At 39.7% G+C, this 19,486-nt stretch overlaps 1 protein-coding gene, 1 long non-coding RNA gene and 1 pseudogene across 3 annotated transcripts in view; 2 read left to right on the top strand and 1 right to left on the bottom strand.

Moving 5' to 3' along the window:
• LOC133518420 (stathmin) overlaps positions 1 to 18,197 on the top strand; it is a 32,631-nt gene extending 14,434 nt beyond the window's left edge. Inside the window, exons 4-8 of one of the 2 annotated variants that reach the window (XM_061852105.1) lie at positions 360 to 574; positions 1,760 to 1,877; positions 4,090 to 4,230; positions 5,458 to 5,598; positions 13,338 to 18,197. In XM_061852105.1, coding sequence (XP_061708089.1) covers positions 360 to 574; positions 1,760 to 1,877; positions 4,090 to 4,230; positions 5,458 to 5,598; positions 13,338 to 13,412 — 690 coding nt within the window. In that variant the 3' untranslated portion in view covers positions 13,413 to 18,197. The remainder of the gene's footprint in view (positions 1 to 359; positions 575 to 1,759; positions 1,878 to 4,089; positions 4,231 to 5,457; positions 5,599 to 13,337) is intronic. The other variant, XM_061852104.1, reaches the window with a different exon arrangement.
• On the bottom strand, positions 6,051 to 10,634 carry LOC133518419 (uncharacterized; annotated as a pseudogene).
• LOC133518421 (uncharacterized) lies at positions 10,915 to 12,369 on the top strand. The gene is made up of 2 exons (XR_009799477.1): positions 10,915 to 11,262; positions 11,760 to 12,369. It is a non-coding gene; the product is annotated as an uncharacterized LOC133518421 (long non-coding RNA).
• Positions 18,198 to 19,486: the final 1,289 nt, after the last annotated feature.

Here is a 19,486-nt window from a genome sequence, read left to right as displayed (position 1 = left end):
GCGCTGTATTTATTAATTAATTTATTATAGTATTTATTATACCATCAGGAACATACACAACAATTCATTCATACCTACAAAGTAGCATTTATATTGTTCTTCTGCATAGTGAAAGTGCTTCCCCAGTTGATTTGCTCCAGATTTGAGACGACATTTACACCTTATATCTATCAACACGAGAGGCAACAGGTATTAGAATCACTCATTTTCCTGGTGCCATACCGCGATGGCTCGAGAGAGTGCATGGGTCACTAGAGCGCACAGACGTATATAATTATTTATTCTATAGGTAGGTATGCTATTGTCCTAAAAATATACACCATTAGAAACATAAAATCAAAATTATATTTCCATTCCAGAGTTTGGAAGCCAGCAAAATGGCCGTGATCGCCCAGAAGATGGCCAAGATCGAGGAGGCGTCGCGGTTCCGCAGCGAGCAGACCAACAACTTCATCGCCACCACCAAGGAGGCGCTGGACGCCAAGATGGATTCCCATGAGGAGAAGCGCGAGGCATACATCAACGAGCTGAGGGCTCGGCTCAAGGACCATCTCGAGGGCGTCGAGAAGACAAGGTCAGTGAAGCCATCAGACTTACAGGAGAGACGTGAGGTCTACATCATGTTGAGATGTGACTATTTCTTGGCACTCCTTCCTATATTTTTGTATAATTTTATTTTTTGTCTGTGCGTACGAAATGCCAGTGTAGACGTGCCTCGGCCGAGGAGGCGCGCTCAGGCGAGAAATAACGCGCGCGCCGCCCCGCACGTTTACATTGGCCAGTTTGTGCGCGAGGAAATTGCCTCGCGCGTATGCTCGCTCTGTGTGGACCCGCCTAATACTTAACTATTTTCTATTAAATTATCCATAGACGAATCCACACCGAACAAGCTGCCTTGCGAGGAAATTTTTGCGCAAAGTAGCTCGGTCTGTGTAGACGTGCCTCGGGTGAAGCACCCCACTCATGTCTCCACAGACCGAACTGCTTTGCGCGGCAATTTCCTCGCGAGGCGACTCGCTCTGTGTGGATTCTCTAAAGTCCCGTGTAAAAGACATGAGAGAAATAGGTTGCTATACTACGGAGCACCGTTAGAACGGACTAAGGAGTCGCCAAACAAAGCAAGAGACCCAAAGACCACATCAAAGACAATATTTGTACTGAAAACTTTAAGACCACCATCTTGATTTACAAATATCTAAATTAATGTCATACGATTTTCCAAGTCGTACGTGAAATGTAAATTACAATACTTAATATGAGTCACACGACACGACCTCGCCGCCCAAACGCCGCTCCCATACAATCGAAATAACTTCGAATCATTTTAAAACGACGTGCTTAAATTGCATGAAACTTGGAATTAACATTTATGTAACATATATCTATGTCTGGTAATAGTTTTCGGTGCTAGAAATTGTAATACTAATAAATTTTACATACAAATCTTCTACTCGCTTTTCATGACAAACTTCATGTTATACAATACAAATATTCTTTATTGCTCACCAATATGAAAAAAAAAATCATGACACAAATTAACCATATTGAACTAGGATAGATAGGAGGTCTTATCGCTAAAGAGTTATTTCAGAATATTGTTCTCCTAACGTGAAATTTTCAGACAAAACAAAATCAACTCTATTTCCGACCATAGGTTCAAATTTCAGTAGCAAATTTTGGATTTTTGATTTGTATGGCTGGGCCTTAGGAGGGTATGGCAGCGGCTAGGTTCGTGTGATTTAATGGTGTTCTTGTACAGGTTGACTCTGGAGCAGCAGACGGCCGAGGTGTACAAGGCCATCGAGGAGAAGATGAACACGGCCGCCGCGCAGCGCGACGAGAACATCAAGAAGATGCTCGAGCGCCTTCGTGAACATGTAAGTGACACTACCTTTTCTAAAATTATTGTTTGATTACCCTTATTCTTTCCAGCCGATTGTAGTAGCTCAGAACTTAGCACATAGCTAATGAGTGGTGCGCGAGATAAGCAACCTCTATCTTATTAAAAGAGATGAACCAGTTTTAAAATTCGCGCGTACGTAGTACGCTTTTATCTCACATCTAAATAATTTGAGTTTATAAACGCAAATACGACAAAAATACCTATACATAAACATCTGTCAAATCTAAGAGATTGTGACAAAACTTAACAACTGTATACAAGGATTTTTTTATTAGGGTTTGTTGGTGTACTATCTTACAGGACCTACTTATGACAGATTCGAGCATTTTTTGCAATAATGGCATTTGAAAGCAGCATTATGAGATGTTTTTGTAGAGATAAAAACGTAACTCCCTTACCATAATAAATAAATTAATACACAAAATCAGCAAAATAATGATTACAAAATTTACAAAACTCAAACTCAATTTGCTAAAGCAACTAGGTATTTTAGAAAATATGGATAATGATCGGGTGCTCGAATCAACACGGAAGTTCCGTGAATGCAAATACATTTATTTATTTATTTAAGAAACAAACAGTCTTTCATAGTTATATATAACACTGCAGATTTTCTTAAAACTAGACTTACAGTTTCCTTAATGAAAATATTTTAACATCATGTTTAACATAAATGATAAAATACTACATTGTAAAAGAAGAGCTTGAGCACACAACAATAAAACAAAAGAAAAAGCTTTGAAAAAGCTAATACATAGAATATCTAAAACATAACTAACTGCAGAGCTAGATAATTTACAATTTCACTTCGCTCGCGTTCGAGATACTCCACGAGCATGTGGAATATGGCTTGTTGCATTTCTGGTCCGATAGGGCCGTCCGAATTCAGTCCTATGTAGGTACTCGTAGAGAAGAGGCCAAAGTAGCTAAATTTATCGGAACACACCTTTGCTACGATTGAACCGTCACTAATTATTTAATGCTGACTGTAAACGCACACGCCAGGCTTAGCAGCCAAATGTGTCTTTCCACGGGTAAAGGTACCTTATGGCGCTTGGCACTTACGTCGCGTAGCACCGACGTATATGCTAACCGCCATAAGGTCCTTTTACCCGTGGAACGCCACATATATTGCACTGCAGGGGTCGGCAAACTGTGACTCGCAAGCTGCATGAGCCGCCTTGGAGGTAAAACTGGACGTAGTCAAACATTTCTCATTTAAATTAATTACTCTTCTTTTGACTTAATGTTATAATTTGACAGAATTGACAGAATTGGTCCAGTTATGGCTCTTGAAAGTCATTGAAAAGATTTTGGAGAATACCTTGGACTTCCTAAACTAAGGAAAACAACATTTGCCGCTCCAACATCTCTTCAACTGATGTAACTACTGCGATTGGCTCTTTACGGATCCCTGCACTATTGAATGTTTGTGACTTTGTGTGTTGTTGTGTGAACTAAATTATTCCAACTCTGCTTTACTAAAGCGTATGACACTGTCATTGTCGTGATCTGTATGTTTTTTGTCGTCTTGTTTTTCTGTATTAAAGACGAAAAATCAAAATGATACAGCATTTTTATACATTATTAGTCTGTCGTCGCACACCGATGATAGTTGTTAAATCCTCACTTGATTGCCGGCGTCTCCACGGGCGCCACTCTCGGCCCAATTTGATTAAACGTTCGCTGGCAGACATTAGCCATCCAATAACTTACCGGAGATGTTTTAACTACGTTATAGGGGAGCTTCGCCCGTGGCAGCTGGTAGGCAATGTTTATAATTTCACCACCATTTTGTTATCTGGAGAGAAAACAGAACATTTTTGCATTTAACTAGTCAGGCGTTTGTCTTTGAAAGAGGGTGCGGGTATTTTGTTGTAGGTATATTTTACGCATCACATCGTTGACTTCAGGTTTAAATATGTTAATTATTCGTTCCTTAGTTAGTGTATTAGAAAAAATATTTCATGAGAGTATTTTTTTCTTAAATCTGATTGGAAATGGGCCTTCAATATGATTATTTATCATCTCTCTCACCATGAGATTCCTTTGCTTCCATCCCTCGGCAAAAATGTATTAACTTCCCAAACAGATTACCGAATTAAGTAGACTTGATATATTAGCAAAAACGTTCTGTCTCCATACCGCCTGATTTGAATGTCGTCCGCTTCCGCCTTGTGCTGTAGGAGGAGCAGGTGCGCAAGGTCCGCGCCGGCAACCAGGAGCGCTTCCAGCAGCTCGAGACCTCCATCCAGGACAAGCTGCAGCAGGCCGAGGAGCGCCGCCTCGCCCGCGACGCCGAGCAGCGCGAGAAACGGCGCCATCATGTGAGTTCTGTAGTGTAGCAGCAGTACCGGCCACCAGCAGCTTCCAGCAGCTCGAGACCTCCATCCAGGACAAGCTGCAGCAGGCCGAGGAGCGCCGCCTCGCCCGCGACGCCGAGCAGCGCGAGAAACGGCGCCATCATGTGAGTTCTGTAGTGTAGCAGCAGTACCGGCCACCAGCAGCTTCCAGCAGCTCGAGACCTCCATCCAGGACAAGCTGCAGCAGGCCGAGGAGCGCCGCCTCGCCCGCGACGCCGAGCAGCGCGAGAAACGGCGCCATCATGTGAGTGCTGTAGTGTAGCAGCAGTACCGGCCACCAGCAGCTTCCAGCAGCTCGAGACCTCCATCCAGGACAAGCTGCAGCAGGCCGAGGAGCGCCGCCTCGCCCGCGACGCCGAGCAGCGCGAGAAACGGCGCCATCATGTGAGTGCTGTAGTGTAGCAGCAGTACCGGCCACCAGCAGCTTCCAGCAGCTCGAGACCTCCATCCAGGACGAGCTGCAGCAGGCCGAGGCGAGAACGGCGCCATCATGTGAGATACCATACTGTATTATCTTTTAGGTCCTCATTTTCTTCCCTTCTAAAAACCAAGGTATGGCCAGATCATTAGGAGATTTCCTTCCGAGACAAGTTGCTGTTGTCCAAACCTTTAATTCTTAATAAACCTGATGGACCTTTTGCCGCCGAAATCAAACCTGTCAGACCAAGATCAACAGAAAAACTGGGTTATATGCCAATTAAAATCTCCGCTAATTGAGCTGTGGTAGTTGGCCACATGATCTCAGGTGGAACTGCAGGGGCAGTTAGGCTTCGCGCCTCGAAGGTTTATGACCAACACCTCCAAGCACAGGAGGCTTTAGGCACTGCGGTATTTTAGCATCGATAAATGTCAAAATTTGATTTATGTGGTTTGAGTCAGACTAATGCCACAAAGATCACTATCGACGCTGTCTAAACCAGAATCCACAGGGCAGATCAGACTCCACAACACAGGTACAATTAACAGGATGTCATCCAACATCAACTTGTTATTTATATTTTTTTCTTCACCAAAATTATATTTTAACGACTTTTTATATCATAGCCTTTCGATGTTTCTTTATAAGAAAACATACAAGAGAAACCTCGATAGGCCACAACCACCAATGAATCATATCATTCTCATCATAATTATTTAAACCATTTTTTTATTATTATTTTCCCTTATTTTTTGTTACTCATCCACCATCAGAACGCTAAGATCGAGGAGGCGCGCTCGACCGTCACGGCCAAGGTGGAGGAGATCACCAAGGACATCGAGACCAAGCTCAGCGCCGCCGAGCAGAAACGGGAGCTGGAGATACAGAAGAAACTCGCCTTTGTTAAAGAAGAGGTACGGTGCATATTGCTGTGGCTTTTGGGACGTATGTTTTTAACCTTTAAGATACAAGTATCAATATTGATACTAAAATAAGTGCCGACTAAGTTCTTTTCAAATTATGACTTGGATATAAATTGTTCATTTAAAGTGGTCTTGGTTGATATTCTAAAGGTTAATATTATAGTTCGTGTCATCCACGATGACGCGCAGATGTGTTAAATCGAAGCTTTGATAACATGACAATATGGGTTAGGGCACGCGTCGTGAATGACACGATCTATTTATATCTACTATAAGAGCCTCTACAAACCGCACATATAATTGCATGCGATTTGCGTTACAATGTTGAATTAGACCAATCGATTGAAATGGTTTCATTTGAAAATATTTAGAAAAAAATACAAATTGATACAAAAATCTCATTGAGAGGAGAACGCTCTGGTAAAAAAATAAGAGGAGTTAGATTGCTTCGATTACTTATTTATTGTACTGATTAATTTAATTTACAATGTATAAGTATAGCTCATGTAAATCTTCTACATCAAACAAAATTTCGTTATCTAATTGTAATGGTTTAATAACACTCAGCCAATCCGCAAACTCGTCAAACATATCCAGCGGCTGTAATGTATCGGCAACACTCCTGTCCAGGACAACGTAACTGCCCTTCGGCAAATGTTCTTTGAAAAAATACCACAATCTTTTGTGTTCCTCTGTACTCACAAAGAAGTCCAAACAATTAATGATACAAATATCAGATTTCTTTAATATATCAGCCTTATTTAACACATCAGAATTGACCACTTTAAATTGAGCTATCACCTTCTCTTGTATTTCGCAACATTTTTTATTAAGTTCGATACCAATAATCTTTGAAGCATTTGTATAATAATATGCCTGGAAAAGAAACAGAAATTAGCTACATAACAATTCAGACATAATAAATGCAAAAAACATAATATAAAACAATAATAACGAACTCAATATGACTTACGCCATACAATACGCCCCCAAACCTAGAGCCAACATCTAAAATTACTTTACACTCCAGATCCTTTGGCAGCAGAACTTTAAATATACACTGAAGTTGTACTCTGGATTTGGAATGTGAAATGAATGTCAGCTCCTGAAAAACGATATTACTTGAAAATAGATATACTCGAGTCCATTGACTGAGTGTTTTCATCCTACTAATTTCTTTAAACACATTTTTAACAGCGTCCTTATGATGATATTTTCAATTGTTGGATATCCCTGGCTGCCACCATACAATCAGAAATATTGTCAAAATGCAGACACCAGACACTATGTAATATGTGTTCAAAGAAATTCATATAGTTAGAAATATATTGATATGTTCTCTTTGAACTGATCAGAAGACACTCAATAATTATATTAATTATAGTCAAAGGTCATAATAGAAAAAGTTAAACTCAAATCACCTTTAGTAAACCCACAAGTGTAACATTAATATACTCGTATGTTAACACATTCACTGCCGGGAACCCACCTGGTGGGCGCTCGCGAACTTTGTTCAGATGCCGGACAGCCCGCTGGGCAGGTTGTTTTGTACGCAACTATAGACCACTGGTTTCTGGGGTAGTGCGCCGTTTTTTGTCTGGCAGTGAATGTGTTAAGCTTGAAAAACAAATAATGCTTGCACATGATATTTTTCATCAAAAAGTAGAAAAGTCACATCAGATAGCCTACTTTAATATTCTGTGAATTGCAGTCAAGACAATAATGTCTAGACAGCCTCCCATCCTTCACGAGCTCCTAAACCTGCTCCTCGTCATACAGGAACTCGTCCACATGCCGAGTGTTCACACTGTTGCAATCTGCCGCATCCCCCTCTATGGGGAATGCTATCTTTTCCGTTGCCATCTCGGCTTCAAACTTCACCATTCCTTTGATCACATCTGCTATTTTGATTAGTACTTCATCTGATTGTTTTATTGATTTCTTGTTTTCTAAATCTGTGAATATAAAATCAAAATTAAGTTAGGGTTAAGTACATATTTTTTCATTATGATCACTACTTGGTCAGAGAACTAGTTGCTTATGGTTAGTTCTGCCCTGCGAAATGATAGATAGATAGAATACTCTTTATTGGCACATCTCAGTAAAAGATACAGCTTAAAGAAAAACAATTGATTAATGATAGAGGCAGATGACAGGCGCTCTTATCACTAAAGAACGATCTTTTCCAGACAATCTTAAATGAAATGATATTGGATTTAACGAAATATTTAAATTAAGAATTTGGCTCTTGGATCACCGATATATGTCTAGATTAAGTTTTTGTTGCGAATGCATCGAGTAGCCAGTAGAAGGGAGTGTTTCCCGTTGGCTAGGAAACGATTAAATTGGCATATGTGGGTTAAGTTGATTAGAGAGTAAATTGGTGGAATACTAAGTGATAACACTAAAAAAAAAGCGCTGGTGGCCCGGTAAGAGCGTGCGGTTAAGCGGTAAGAGCGTGCGACTTGCAATCCGGAGGTCGCGGGTTCAAACCCCGGCTCGTACCAATGACTTTTCGGAACTTGTGTACGAAATATCATTTGATATTTACCAGTCGCTTTTCGGTGAAGGAAAACATCGTGAGGAAACCGGACTTATCCCCACAAGGCCTAATTTACCCTCTCGGTTGGAAGGTCAGATGGTAGTCGCTTTCGTAAAAACTAGTGCTTACGCCAAATTTTGGGTTTAATTGTCAAGCGGACCCCAGGCTCCCATAAGCAGTGCCGGATTAACCCTTAAGCAAAATAAGCACTTGCTTAGGGCACCACGTCTAGGGGGGCACCAAAATCGTAGGCAAAAAAATTAGTATTATGAAACTTTTTATACGTGTACAAGTAGGAAAACGAAAGGACGTAATAGTAAGAGAGTAAGGACACGTAAGCACGTCTTCAACGTAGGCCTTTGATTCGACCTTACACCTTACGCGGAGGCCCATGGCCAAAAAATCTTGCGGTCGGGGTCGCCTACCCGTCAGCCGATTTTTCGACATAGGCTACCGATTTTGTAGCGAATTTGCTCTCTTGCACGCCAGATTTGTCGGCCAGGCCGAGCCACAACCTAATTGTCAATTTTTTAAGTGTTATAAGGGGCCCCGCGAAGGTCGACAATCGAAAGAATCCTATCAAGTCGCGCATTCGAATAAATCCAAAGGCCAAGCAGTACATACAGGTGATTACATAACTTCGATTTCAAGCCACTGTTTCAGTTGGTGGGTCTTATGCCTTCTAGAGGTTCTCTAAATCATTGCCGATAGTTATATTGCCAAATGTCATTTCGCAGCCAATTATTCGCATAATTTCATTTTGCCGAATAATCAAGTGACAACTAACTGTTACCAACTGTATGTTTGGCTAACAACAAATAAATGCTTTTGACTTTTCGACTTTTAACATCAAAAAGACACTTTAAAACGTAACGTTTTCGCAAGTCGATCTTCTGCCTCACTTACACGGATGGCGGTAATCGCTTACCATCAGGTGATCCGTCTGCACGTTTGCCTACTGTATCATAAAAAAAAAACTTACACTATGGCCATGGATCCAAATCCAAGCTTTCCTCTCTCGCAGCTCGGCCTTCGGCCTCGTCCACTTTTCGCCATTGATCAATTTCAAGCTCTGCTTTCTTGCAGCTCGACCTTTTGTAACCTCATTCGTAAGCGCCAATCGGATGCTCCGCGCCTTCAGCCTTGTTATAATCTCAGCCATAGACTTTGCCTTTACACATTATTATTTTCGAAAACGGGACTTAATCGCGTTGAATTAAGTTCTAAAATTACCTCCAACGTCAAGATAATGATGTCGACTTTAGCCAGTCTTCTCCGAGACCATAGGGACAACGCCATCCCTAAAACGTCGGAGGTAATTTTAAAACTTAATTATACGTGATTAAGTTTCGTTTCCGTACTCAATAATTTGCTTTTTAAATTTGGCCCTTAGTTGAGTCAGAGCCAAGCCCAAAAGCTTAAGAGGTTGAAAAATCCTGCGCAGAGCACGGCCAATGTCTTCGCTTACACTTGGACATCGGTTGGCTCGGCCTTCGACCTCGCACGAATTCCCGACACGGTCGGATGTTCTGGGCTTCCGGCTTTTTTTCACCTTTATTATATATTTATGGCATCGCACGGCCTTCAATAAATTAAATACACTGTTCAAAACTTTCAGGGTACTCTTGGGCAGGTGTATAAGTCATGTTGCCTACACTGGGGATTATTTGAGGATTGAGAACCAAAACACGTTTTAATTGCATAGTAAAGCAAGCACAGAATGATAATGATGATATATTAGGTTATTTCGGTCATTTCGTTTAAATAGGCGCTTTGATAAAGGTGGCATTCGGATGGCGACTTCAGCAGCACTACTGTTCCAACTACAACGTTACTGCTGCAGCACTGTCAATATCCATGATAAAATGATGTGACAGGTTGATGATTCTATTTTCAACAGTAATGTGGCATTGGACGTGACTCAATTTACCAAGAAAATTCAATATAATCATGATTACTCTAGGGACAGGGGGCACCATGGTCTAGAAATGCTTAGGGCACCAAAACATCTTAATCCGGCACTGCCCATAAGCCGTGGCAATATGCCGGAACAACGCGAGGAAGAAGAAGACTAAGTGATAAGACGAGGTACCTTTTTTAAACTGTTTACTAGCGATCCACTGTTTCACGTCCTTTAGTTCATCGTCGTCAAGGTCGGCGAACACGTCTAAAAGACGGCTTTTAGCATTACTTATGTCCTTGCTCTTTTCCACAAACATAGTGCTAATAAAATAAGCAATACAATAACAGAGTGTTACAATCAAGGGCCTGACACTCTTTGATAGAGAAAGATAGTCTTATTGCGATTCCTATAAGAGGAAAGAGAAAATAGTGCAATGCTTTGTCTTTATCACCGACCGGGTTTTTTTTCATGGTCGGGTTATGGCAGCTTAGGAAGGAGGCTGATGGCGATATACAGAAATTTATAAGAGTGAAAGAGACAAAATCCCGCAAGATGCCATACATTAAACTGTCAATCATATTGTCAAGAGTGCTAGTAAACAATGTGGTTTTCTTATTGTAGAAGTTTTATAAAGTGAATGATTGTGTTTATTAAGTATTTAATGGAGATGTAAGAAGTTTTTACGTACAATTAACATGGTGGGGTGTTCAGTGGTTGCCTATAAAAGCAATAGCTTGCGAAAATAAGCGGGTGTAACATTTCATGCGTAAGTACAAGTTTTTCGTATTTTGATCATGTATTTCTTTCTCAAATCTCACAGGAACCAAGTTACTGAGTTACATCATTAGTTGGATTATGAAAAACTTGATAAAATAGGAGATATCAGTAAATTATTGCTAAAAATAAAACAGAAAGTTTGGTTATGTAAACCAGTCAAATTCAGTAGTATTTTATTTAGGGTTGCAAACAAATATAAAAAAAGTCCCCTGCAATTACCCCATATTTCGGGAGTTTCAAGCTATTTGATATTTCCAGCTTTCCGACGGAGGATGAAATTGTTAAAGAATGGATTGCGGGAACTGGAAAATCAAATTGGATGCCTCACAAATACTCGCGTATTTGTTCCAAACATTTTGAACAACATTGTGTCCGCAAACTGGGCAAACGAACTTTCATCGAAAAGTTTTCTTTTCCAACCTTGTTCATGCACGTAAGTTGGCTGTTATTAAATAAGTAATAGTAACTAGTGGGAATAACCCGTTACACTATACACTATATTAGAGTTGGTACATCTTAACATAGGTCTCACAGTGTTTTGAAGTATTTATTTGGGTTCTTGAACTCTAACAAATTATTGGGGGTGATTCAGTAATCACCCCCAATAATTTATTAGAGTTAATTCCCAGTGGAATTAAAAATCCTACCTATTACCAGTGGGAATTTTATTTCCCAGTAGTTACCAGTGGTAAAAGGTGGGAATAAAGTTAGTGTAACTACCTGTGGTAAAAGGTGGACAAAAGTTCCTAGTAGTTACCACTAGTAACAACTTGGTGGTAACTAGTAGGAATAACCCGTTGTACTATTAAGACCACAGACTTAAATTTTTAAATTATTTCTTTGGAGGCTTGGTACATGGGATTACGGATTATATGAGTACAAAACTCTAAAATAATGTAATTATTAAAATTGATTAATACTACCCCGCAGGAGAGGAGAGAGAAAATTCTTTTCTTCATGTCATGGAAATCGTCCATTCGTGCACGTCGTCGTCGTGGCAGTCTCAACAGCATTCTGAAGCTATTATTGAACTTCATATAATTGATCCACAGGTTACAAGTGTATGTGTAAATAAAGTTTTCTTGACCCCCACAGTATGTACAACGCGCATCACGTAAGATTTTTTATTTAAACATAAATATTCGGTTTTAAGTAACAGTTTTAATGTAAATGACCATGTTAGCTTAAAATCATATACTGCGTATCAACTGAGGTGTCGCTCAAGCACACCGTCAAGAACCTTCGCTGCAATAGGGTTGTTTCCATTTTGAAATGCTTGTATTATATAATATATATATATTTACCAAATTATGGCCTAGTATTCAATTTATTTGTGTTGTTCTCAAGTAAAAGGTACCGCATTATCGCTTATCATAAGAACGCTCTTACAGGTTGTACGTATCGAGAGCAAGCAAATTGTATCCTTATGGTAAGCGACTATGTGGTACCTTTTATTGAGAACGACACATTTAATTATTATTTCTAGTAAGTACAGTTATAATAATATAAGTTTTGAATAAAGAAATTACCTCTTTTGATAGTTTATCCTTTTTATTCCAACAATCACCTAATCTTATATCAACTCAAAACTTCATATAGGTAAGTAAGGCTTATTTACAAGTTACTACAAAAACAAATAAACCGACTACTAGTTGCGATTATGTTCGCGATACTTCGCAAGTTAGGGAGTCAAAATGGCGACTCACTCATTACGTAATTTAAGTACTTGTTGCATCGTTTTCCTATTACATTTTAGGGTAATTTTTTGCGACCATGGTAACCCCATATTATGATGTCATGATGACGTCATATATGTCTTTCTCTTACCCCTGGTCGCTCGACTTCTTGTCTAGTTATATTGTATGTCTATGGTTACAATGCAAACTAACCTAACTTCCAACTTATTATTCTAACCTAACTTTCTAACGTCAAAATTTGACAGTTAGAATTCGTTCGGAAATCAAATAAAAATGCGATTAAGGGCAATAATACTACTTTCTTAAATTTAATACATATAGTTTGCCAAGCCATTTTCATCAGTAGAAAAAAGCGGCAAATGTAAAAAATGTAGGCGTGAAGGGTTAGTCCCATAGAAATGATGAGATGTCTTTTCCTACTGACAAACATATTTGACGGGCTAGATAATATTAAGTATTGAAAGAAACCGTCAAATACAATTTACAAAGTAGTTTTCGCTCTGAAGTTTGAGCGAGACAATGCTATGCGCGTATTATAGCGACATCCCCCTCGCACGTCGCCGAGGTGCCAATCGGATGCAGTGCAATCTTTTAAGACAAATTTGGAATTTGTGATTCCTAATATTAAAACAATACAACAACGAACAAAGGAGTTTCAACGTGAATATGAGTCAGATCTTTGCCTTAGTTGGTTAGACCCCTTAGTTGGTTTATGTATTTTTTCTCGCGGAGTTCCCCAGAGGCTTTACAATGTCATATAAGCTATAAAGAGACAAAGCAGAGCTGAAGAAGACGTTCTCGGTCGTTTCAGGAGCGGCGCGCGGAGCTGGTGCGGCAGAACAAGAACGCGCGCGCCGACGCCGAGCCCGCGCCCTCCTGCGGCTAGTGCCCCCCCCCCCCCCCCACCCACCCACACACACACACACACACACGCTCCACCTTGTTGCTGTCGACACACGGCCCATGCTCAACTGATGTGCGATGAATCACGTTTACAACAAAAATACCTTCACTAATAAACAGCTGGACTGTTCGACATCTAATATTTATGTGATTAGTACCGTCAACCAGGGTGAATAGGGACTTACCTGACATGACAATTTCTTAAAAAATTGTTATTCAAATTATATCATTTAATTGAAAATAAAAGTAGGTTTTGTATGATACAACTTGTGTGGGTATTTTTTAAGAAATTGACAGATAAATCGCATTTAAATTTTGCCCTATTCACCCCAGCTGTCCCTATTCATCCCAGCTATCCCTATTCACCCCAACTATCCCTATTCACCCCAACTATCCCTATTCACCCCAACTATCCCTATTCACCCCAACTATCCCTATTCACCCCAACTATCCCTATTCACCCCGACTATCCCTATTCGCCCCGGTTGACGGTATTTAATGATGGCCGTAGACTTGTTTCCTTTTTTAAACGTGTATTCGCAGTAACTTAAATATAGAAATAGGGCTCTATAACTATTACAAATATCGTACAGTAATACCAAATTGTGGTGCATAAAATATTATTTCAGTATTTCAGAGGCATCCTAATCGTAAAATGTGACAAAGGATACTTGAATTGTTCACGTAATTTAAATATGCCTTCACAAATATCAACAAGGAAAACTGACGTAATATTAAATGTGCTATAATTTCATTGAATTAACTTAAGATATGTGTAGTTTTATAAAGACCCTGGAAGGCTTGTCAGGTCATTAACAGTAACAGCATAAAATATGTAACAACCCAAATGAAAAGGGACCTTATGACAGTCGGCGTTTATGCCATTATTAGCGGCGCGCCAATACTAATGCGACGTAAGCGCTAACCGCCATAAGGTCCCTTTTCATATGGATTGTCAGATGTAGTTTTGTCATGTGCAACATGACACTGCCTGGTTTTCTTATATATAAAAACTTGTTTATAAACCAGTTGGCTGTTTGGGCTCTACCACCTATAAGTGTCATAGCCAGACCAAGCTAAGTTGGCAGCGCTTTTAATAGCCCAGATGGTGCAAGTGTTATTCTAAACGTCAAGCTTCTATGTAATTATAACGTTTACTTATCACTTTCACCGTCTGGGCTATCAAAATCGCTGAAAACTTAACCTAGTCTGACAATTCATCAATTTATCAGTAACATGCCGAAACAATTATTATTTTATCAAAACATTATTGATTGTAACAAAAAAGTGACGTCTAAGAAAAATCGTGCCATCTAATTCGACAACAGAACAGAGATGGCGCTGTACTGCGCCGTATATTTTGCGGTCGCTGAATTGTCAACCGTAAATTTTTGACAATCAGTACCAGTGGACTGAGCCGTACAGCGCCATCTCGTCAAGCAGTCACACATTCGAAGCACGAAATTGTCTTAGTCTTTACTCATATATGTAGTGCAATCAATACAATGTGTCACAAAATTTGTGGGGATACATTTATGGGCATGTTCAATATCGTGTTCTGATATTTCAGAAAGTTATGTACCCGTTTTGCCTTAATTATCTTTAATTTTCCATACAAAATTTATCAGTCAGTTTTGTAACGGTCCATTATACAAATCTAACTATTAAAAGTGGGACACTTTTTTTATTGCTTAAATCGATAGTGCTCGAGAAGAAATAATCCAAAATTTGTTAGGTTTAAAAAAAGTACAGGGTACACTTTTTTCTGAAAATGCCCTTAAGAAAAAATGGAAGAAAAAATTTTTTGACGCAAAAAAAATTTGGACTTTGAATTCGTTGCCGAGTTAGACGATGTGCCCCATAAATAAAAATCTTAAACTTTCCACTATTTTTGTTACACCTCTTTGTATTGCATGTTAAAGATAAGTCGGTATAAACAGTGGCAATGTGATGCGTCGAGTGGCGTCACTGCGTGCGTCCCGCTTACTCCGTGGTCACGCTTCGATGGAACATTTTCATTTGAACTTTCATTTTATCTTGGCATCGCTGAGGCCTATATCGTTCGTGATCTCATTTGGAACTCCTACCCGTTTATACGTGAACCTATCCGGTAACAGGGGTCACCAACTAATTTCTCAGGGGTCCGGTTTTTAAAATTACCATCGCGGTCCGTTTCCACTTAAGTTTATTAAATAACCAAAAACTTTAATAGCTTGCCATTTGGTGACCCCTGCTGTACTGGGTAAAATCGAAATCATGCTAAATTTTAAACAATTCATTAAAGTTTTAAAGGATTTTGAGCGGGCGTTCGGGATAAATACATCCCTATAGTTAGTTATAGACTTATATCATTATTTTAAATGTTTATCATACGCGGCAGTATTTTTAGGAAAGTATAATAAAGGTAATGTAATTTAAGTTGTCACATTCGTATCGATAATCCGCCATTGCTACCGTCTGTGTGTATTATCGGACCGAAAATGTTTGTATGGATCAACGATCTGTTGAAACATGACACTGGTCACATATTTAAACGTTTTTAGTCCTTTTCTCTTTAGGAGTTATGAAATTTGTTAAATTCGTTACCGGTGACATGTTTTCTAGATGTAAGTAATATCGGAACAGCGTTGTTTAAAATATATGACAATGCTTTAAACGTTGGAGTTTGTCACATGTGTTATAATGACGTATAATGTTAGGATATTATTCACATTGGGCATTGCAACCAAATATTATTAGATCTATAACACTTCTTGCCAATTCTGTTAGAAAAATACAGATAATTCACTTGTCATAGTTTTGAAATGAATTATTTGGTTTGCAATGTTTAGAAAATTAAGATTGTTGGTCGTGGGTGTGTGGCTGGTTGTGTCCTTAAGACATGTTGGGACATATCTGGACATGTCCGGATATGTCCGGGCGTGCTCGGTCTGTGATATCAGAATATTATAGCCTTGTAATCTAATAAGATTTTTTTTATTGAATTTCTTTTGCTCGAAACTTTAGAAATGTTTCAATTTTGCTTGATCAATGAGAGTTTCCAATTCTATGGTCTGTGTTCGCCACGATGTTAAGGTTTCTAATGGTCGACATCTTTCAAATACTTTATAGCCCACGAAAGTCTCAATATCTCCGACCGATCTGTTATTTTGAGAACAAAATTGATGCAAAAACATGATTGGGTTGGGTTGAATTGCACTATATGGGATAGAAAAACACATCTTAAGAGGAAACGGGACGCACGCTTCTCCAAACTTAGTCCCCATTTTCCTCTGGATATTGACATTATGCAAAATATTTCTACATAATTTGATGTAAGTATATTACGCATAGCTATGCCCTAACGATTGACTTTTTAGAATTTTTAGATTATTTAAAAATCAAGGGCAAAAACAAAAGCTCTTTTAATAATTAAAAATTCGTAAAAAAAATCAAACGTAGGGCATATTAGCTATGGTTTATATACAACAAATCGTCTCAAAATATTTTCAATAATGTTAATATATACGTTTGTATAAGGCAATTTGGAATATTCTGATATCTACGGCCCGGCCTCACCAGCGTTGGACAGAGCTCACTCGATCTCAAAGAAACAATAAAAATAGAAGTGCCTCACTATTTCATAATCGGCTCTCTGATATCAATAGAGTGTAAAAACTGCCTTTCATAGCGTTTTATATTTTTTTAAAGGTAGTGGGGCTGAGTCGGGCACGGCTTCTGTGATGTTGCGCTCTAGTGATATGTGTATCGACTTCGGTTAGGCACAAATTATATCGATACATTTAAGCTCAGGGAAATATACTAATAGACATGCGGAGTCTAAATAAGAATGTATTTTTATTAATACTATGGTTGTGGCAAAAAAAAAGGTTTAAGGTTTGCTTTATGATAAACGGTTAACCTAGCCTATGGCAGCTTGGAACACTAGTGGTGTCACACTTGCGTAGCCAACCTTTGGTCCTGAAACAGCAGCAGTAATTTTAACGAATTCTTATTTAATCCGCGTGTATATTAGTTTATTAGTCTGTTTTTTTAGTTACGGAGGGGATCCTGTATTTTATAGTGTTTTCGCGGTTAATTTAGGGTCAGTGGGAGGATAATAATTGTATATAAGTTAGAGTCGGTATCGCTTGCCGCGGAGGCTTCGCTCGGTGTCCTGATAGGACTAGTGTAAGCAGAGACCGGTTAATCATAAAGACTGTTCATCTCAATAATGTTCCTTTAAAATAATGTATTCTCTGAATCTATGAAATTATTTCTATAAAGTAAGGACGTTACGAAGAATTTCGCACATTGACCTGCTATTTCTATCGCAAGCGCATATTGCTGTCCCGCTCGCACAGTGGCATTGGCCACCGGCATGGGCGGGACAGCAATATAATTACGCTCGTGCGCTAAAGTTAGAAAATGGCGTGTCAATCAATGTACAAAATTCCTCGTGCTTTGCGTCCTTACTTTTCAATGTGGTCCTAATGACAAAAGAAAGTAACGCTATCACGTTTTGATTTTAGAGAATGAATTGGCATTCTGTATTATTTATCGGTCTCTGGTGTAAGTACTAGCTTGTGTAACCTTCTGACCAATCGCCTTGGGTATTGTGACGCCTTTTTCTCACAATCGGGAATCATGTATGCGAGGAGCTTGTCGGCCTAGCGCCGAACGTTTAGTTATTTTATATTTTACGTCTTGGTGTGCTTCAGTTCGTGGGCAGTTGGAGTACTTTTGTAGTTTCATTGTCGTATTTAATAAAGTCATAAATATTAATTAATTTGTGTTTTATTGTCTTTATACCTTGTTTTATTATTCAAAGATCACTAGGGGCCGCTTGCACCAATCACAAACCCGGGGTTAACCGGTTAAACTAAGAGTTACCAGTACAATTGGACACTGGGTTAATGTTTTAACCAGTTAACGCCGGAGTAAACCCGGTTAACCCGAGTTAGTGGGGTCGTGCTAGTGGCGGTAGGGACCACTTGCACCAACCACTAACCCGAGCTTAACCGGTTAAACCTGGAGTTACCATGGTTACCTGTACAATTTGACACTGGGATAACGGTTTAACCGGTTAACCCCGGGTTAGTGGGATGGTGCAAGTGGCCCTAAGTAGGTTTTTAAAACCCCAAAAAAAAACCAGTTATTACCGACTGTAACAGGCGGGAATAACCCCAGGGTTTCAAGCCGCATCGTGTCGTGTCAGCAGAATGACTGATGTGCCCACGAAAATTTTCTACACTTGTATGGGGATTGAAACTTTCCGAAATTTAAAATGGAAATTTCTTATACTCTTGTGAAATTTTCAAGAAATTTCGAATAACTAAACTATTTGGAAACTCCGCAACTTGCACATCTGTAGGCACATCATATCTGCCATTTTAAAGTGCTGGGAGTTAATAAAGTCAGCCCAAGATAAGTTGGCAGCGATTTTCATAGCCCAGCCTGAGCAAGTGGAAAGTAAACGACGTAAACGTCACAATTTCATAGAAGTTTGACGTTTAAAATAACACTTGCACTGCCGGGGCTGCCAAAATCGCTGCCAACTTATCTTGGTCTGACCCTAGTGGGGGAAGTAATAGCAGAAATGTATGGAGCAGTATGCACTTTGATGTCGTTTGGCACGTTTGTTCCTTGGCTCCTAGCTCCTACTATAGGCGGGTCCACACAGAGCGAGCAGACGCGCGAGGAAATCTCCTCGCGCACAAACTGGCCAGTGTAGATGTGCCTCGGCCGAGGCGGCGAGCGCGTTTTCCTCGCCTGAGTGTGCCCCCCCGGCCGAGACACGTCTACACTGCTCGCTCTGTGTGGACCGGGTTATTTACTTGCTAAAGAGCGTCGCGTTAAATAAAACCTGACGTTATAAGTTCTATACGCTAAATTTGATTAAATGGCCTACGCTTGAAGTCGAAAATCCAACAGCGCTCGATAAAAAAGCGGACCGCCATCGTGTAAAAACGTGCGTTGTAAAAGCGCTCGTGCGTATGAAGCCTAATAATATGATGTCATTTTTTAGGGTTCCGTAGCCAAATGGCATAAAACGGAACCCTTATAGTTTCGCCATGT

Source organism: Cydia pomonella, chromosome 5 (assembly GCF_033807575.1).
Source record: "Cydia pomonella isolate Wapato2018A chromosome 5, ilCydPomo1, whole genome shotgun sequence".
Taxonomy (NCBI): domain Eukaryota; kingdom Metazoa; phylum Arthropoda; class Insecta; order Lepidoptera; family Tortricidae; genus Cydia; species Cydia pomonella.
Note: the sequence above shows the minus strand (reverse complement) of the source record. Positions and strands in the feature narration are given on the sequence as shown.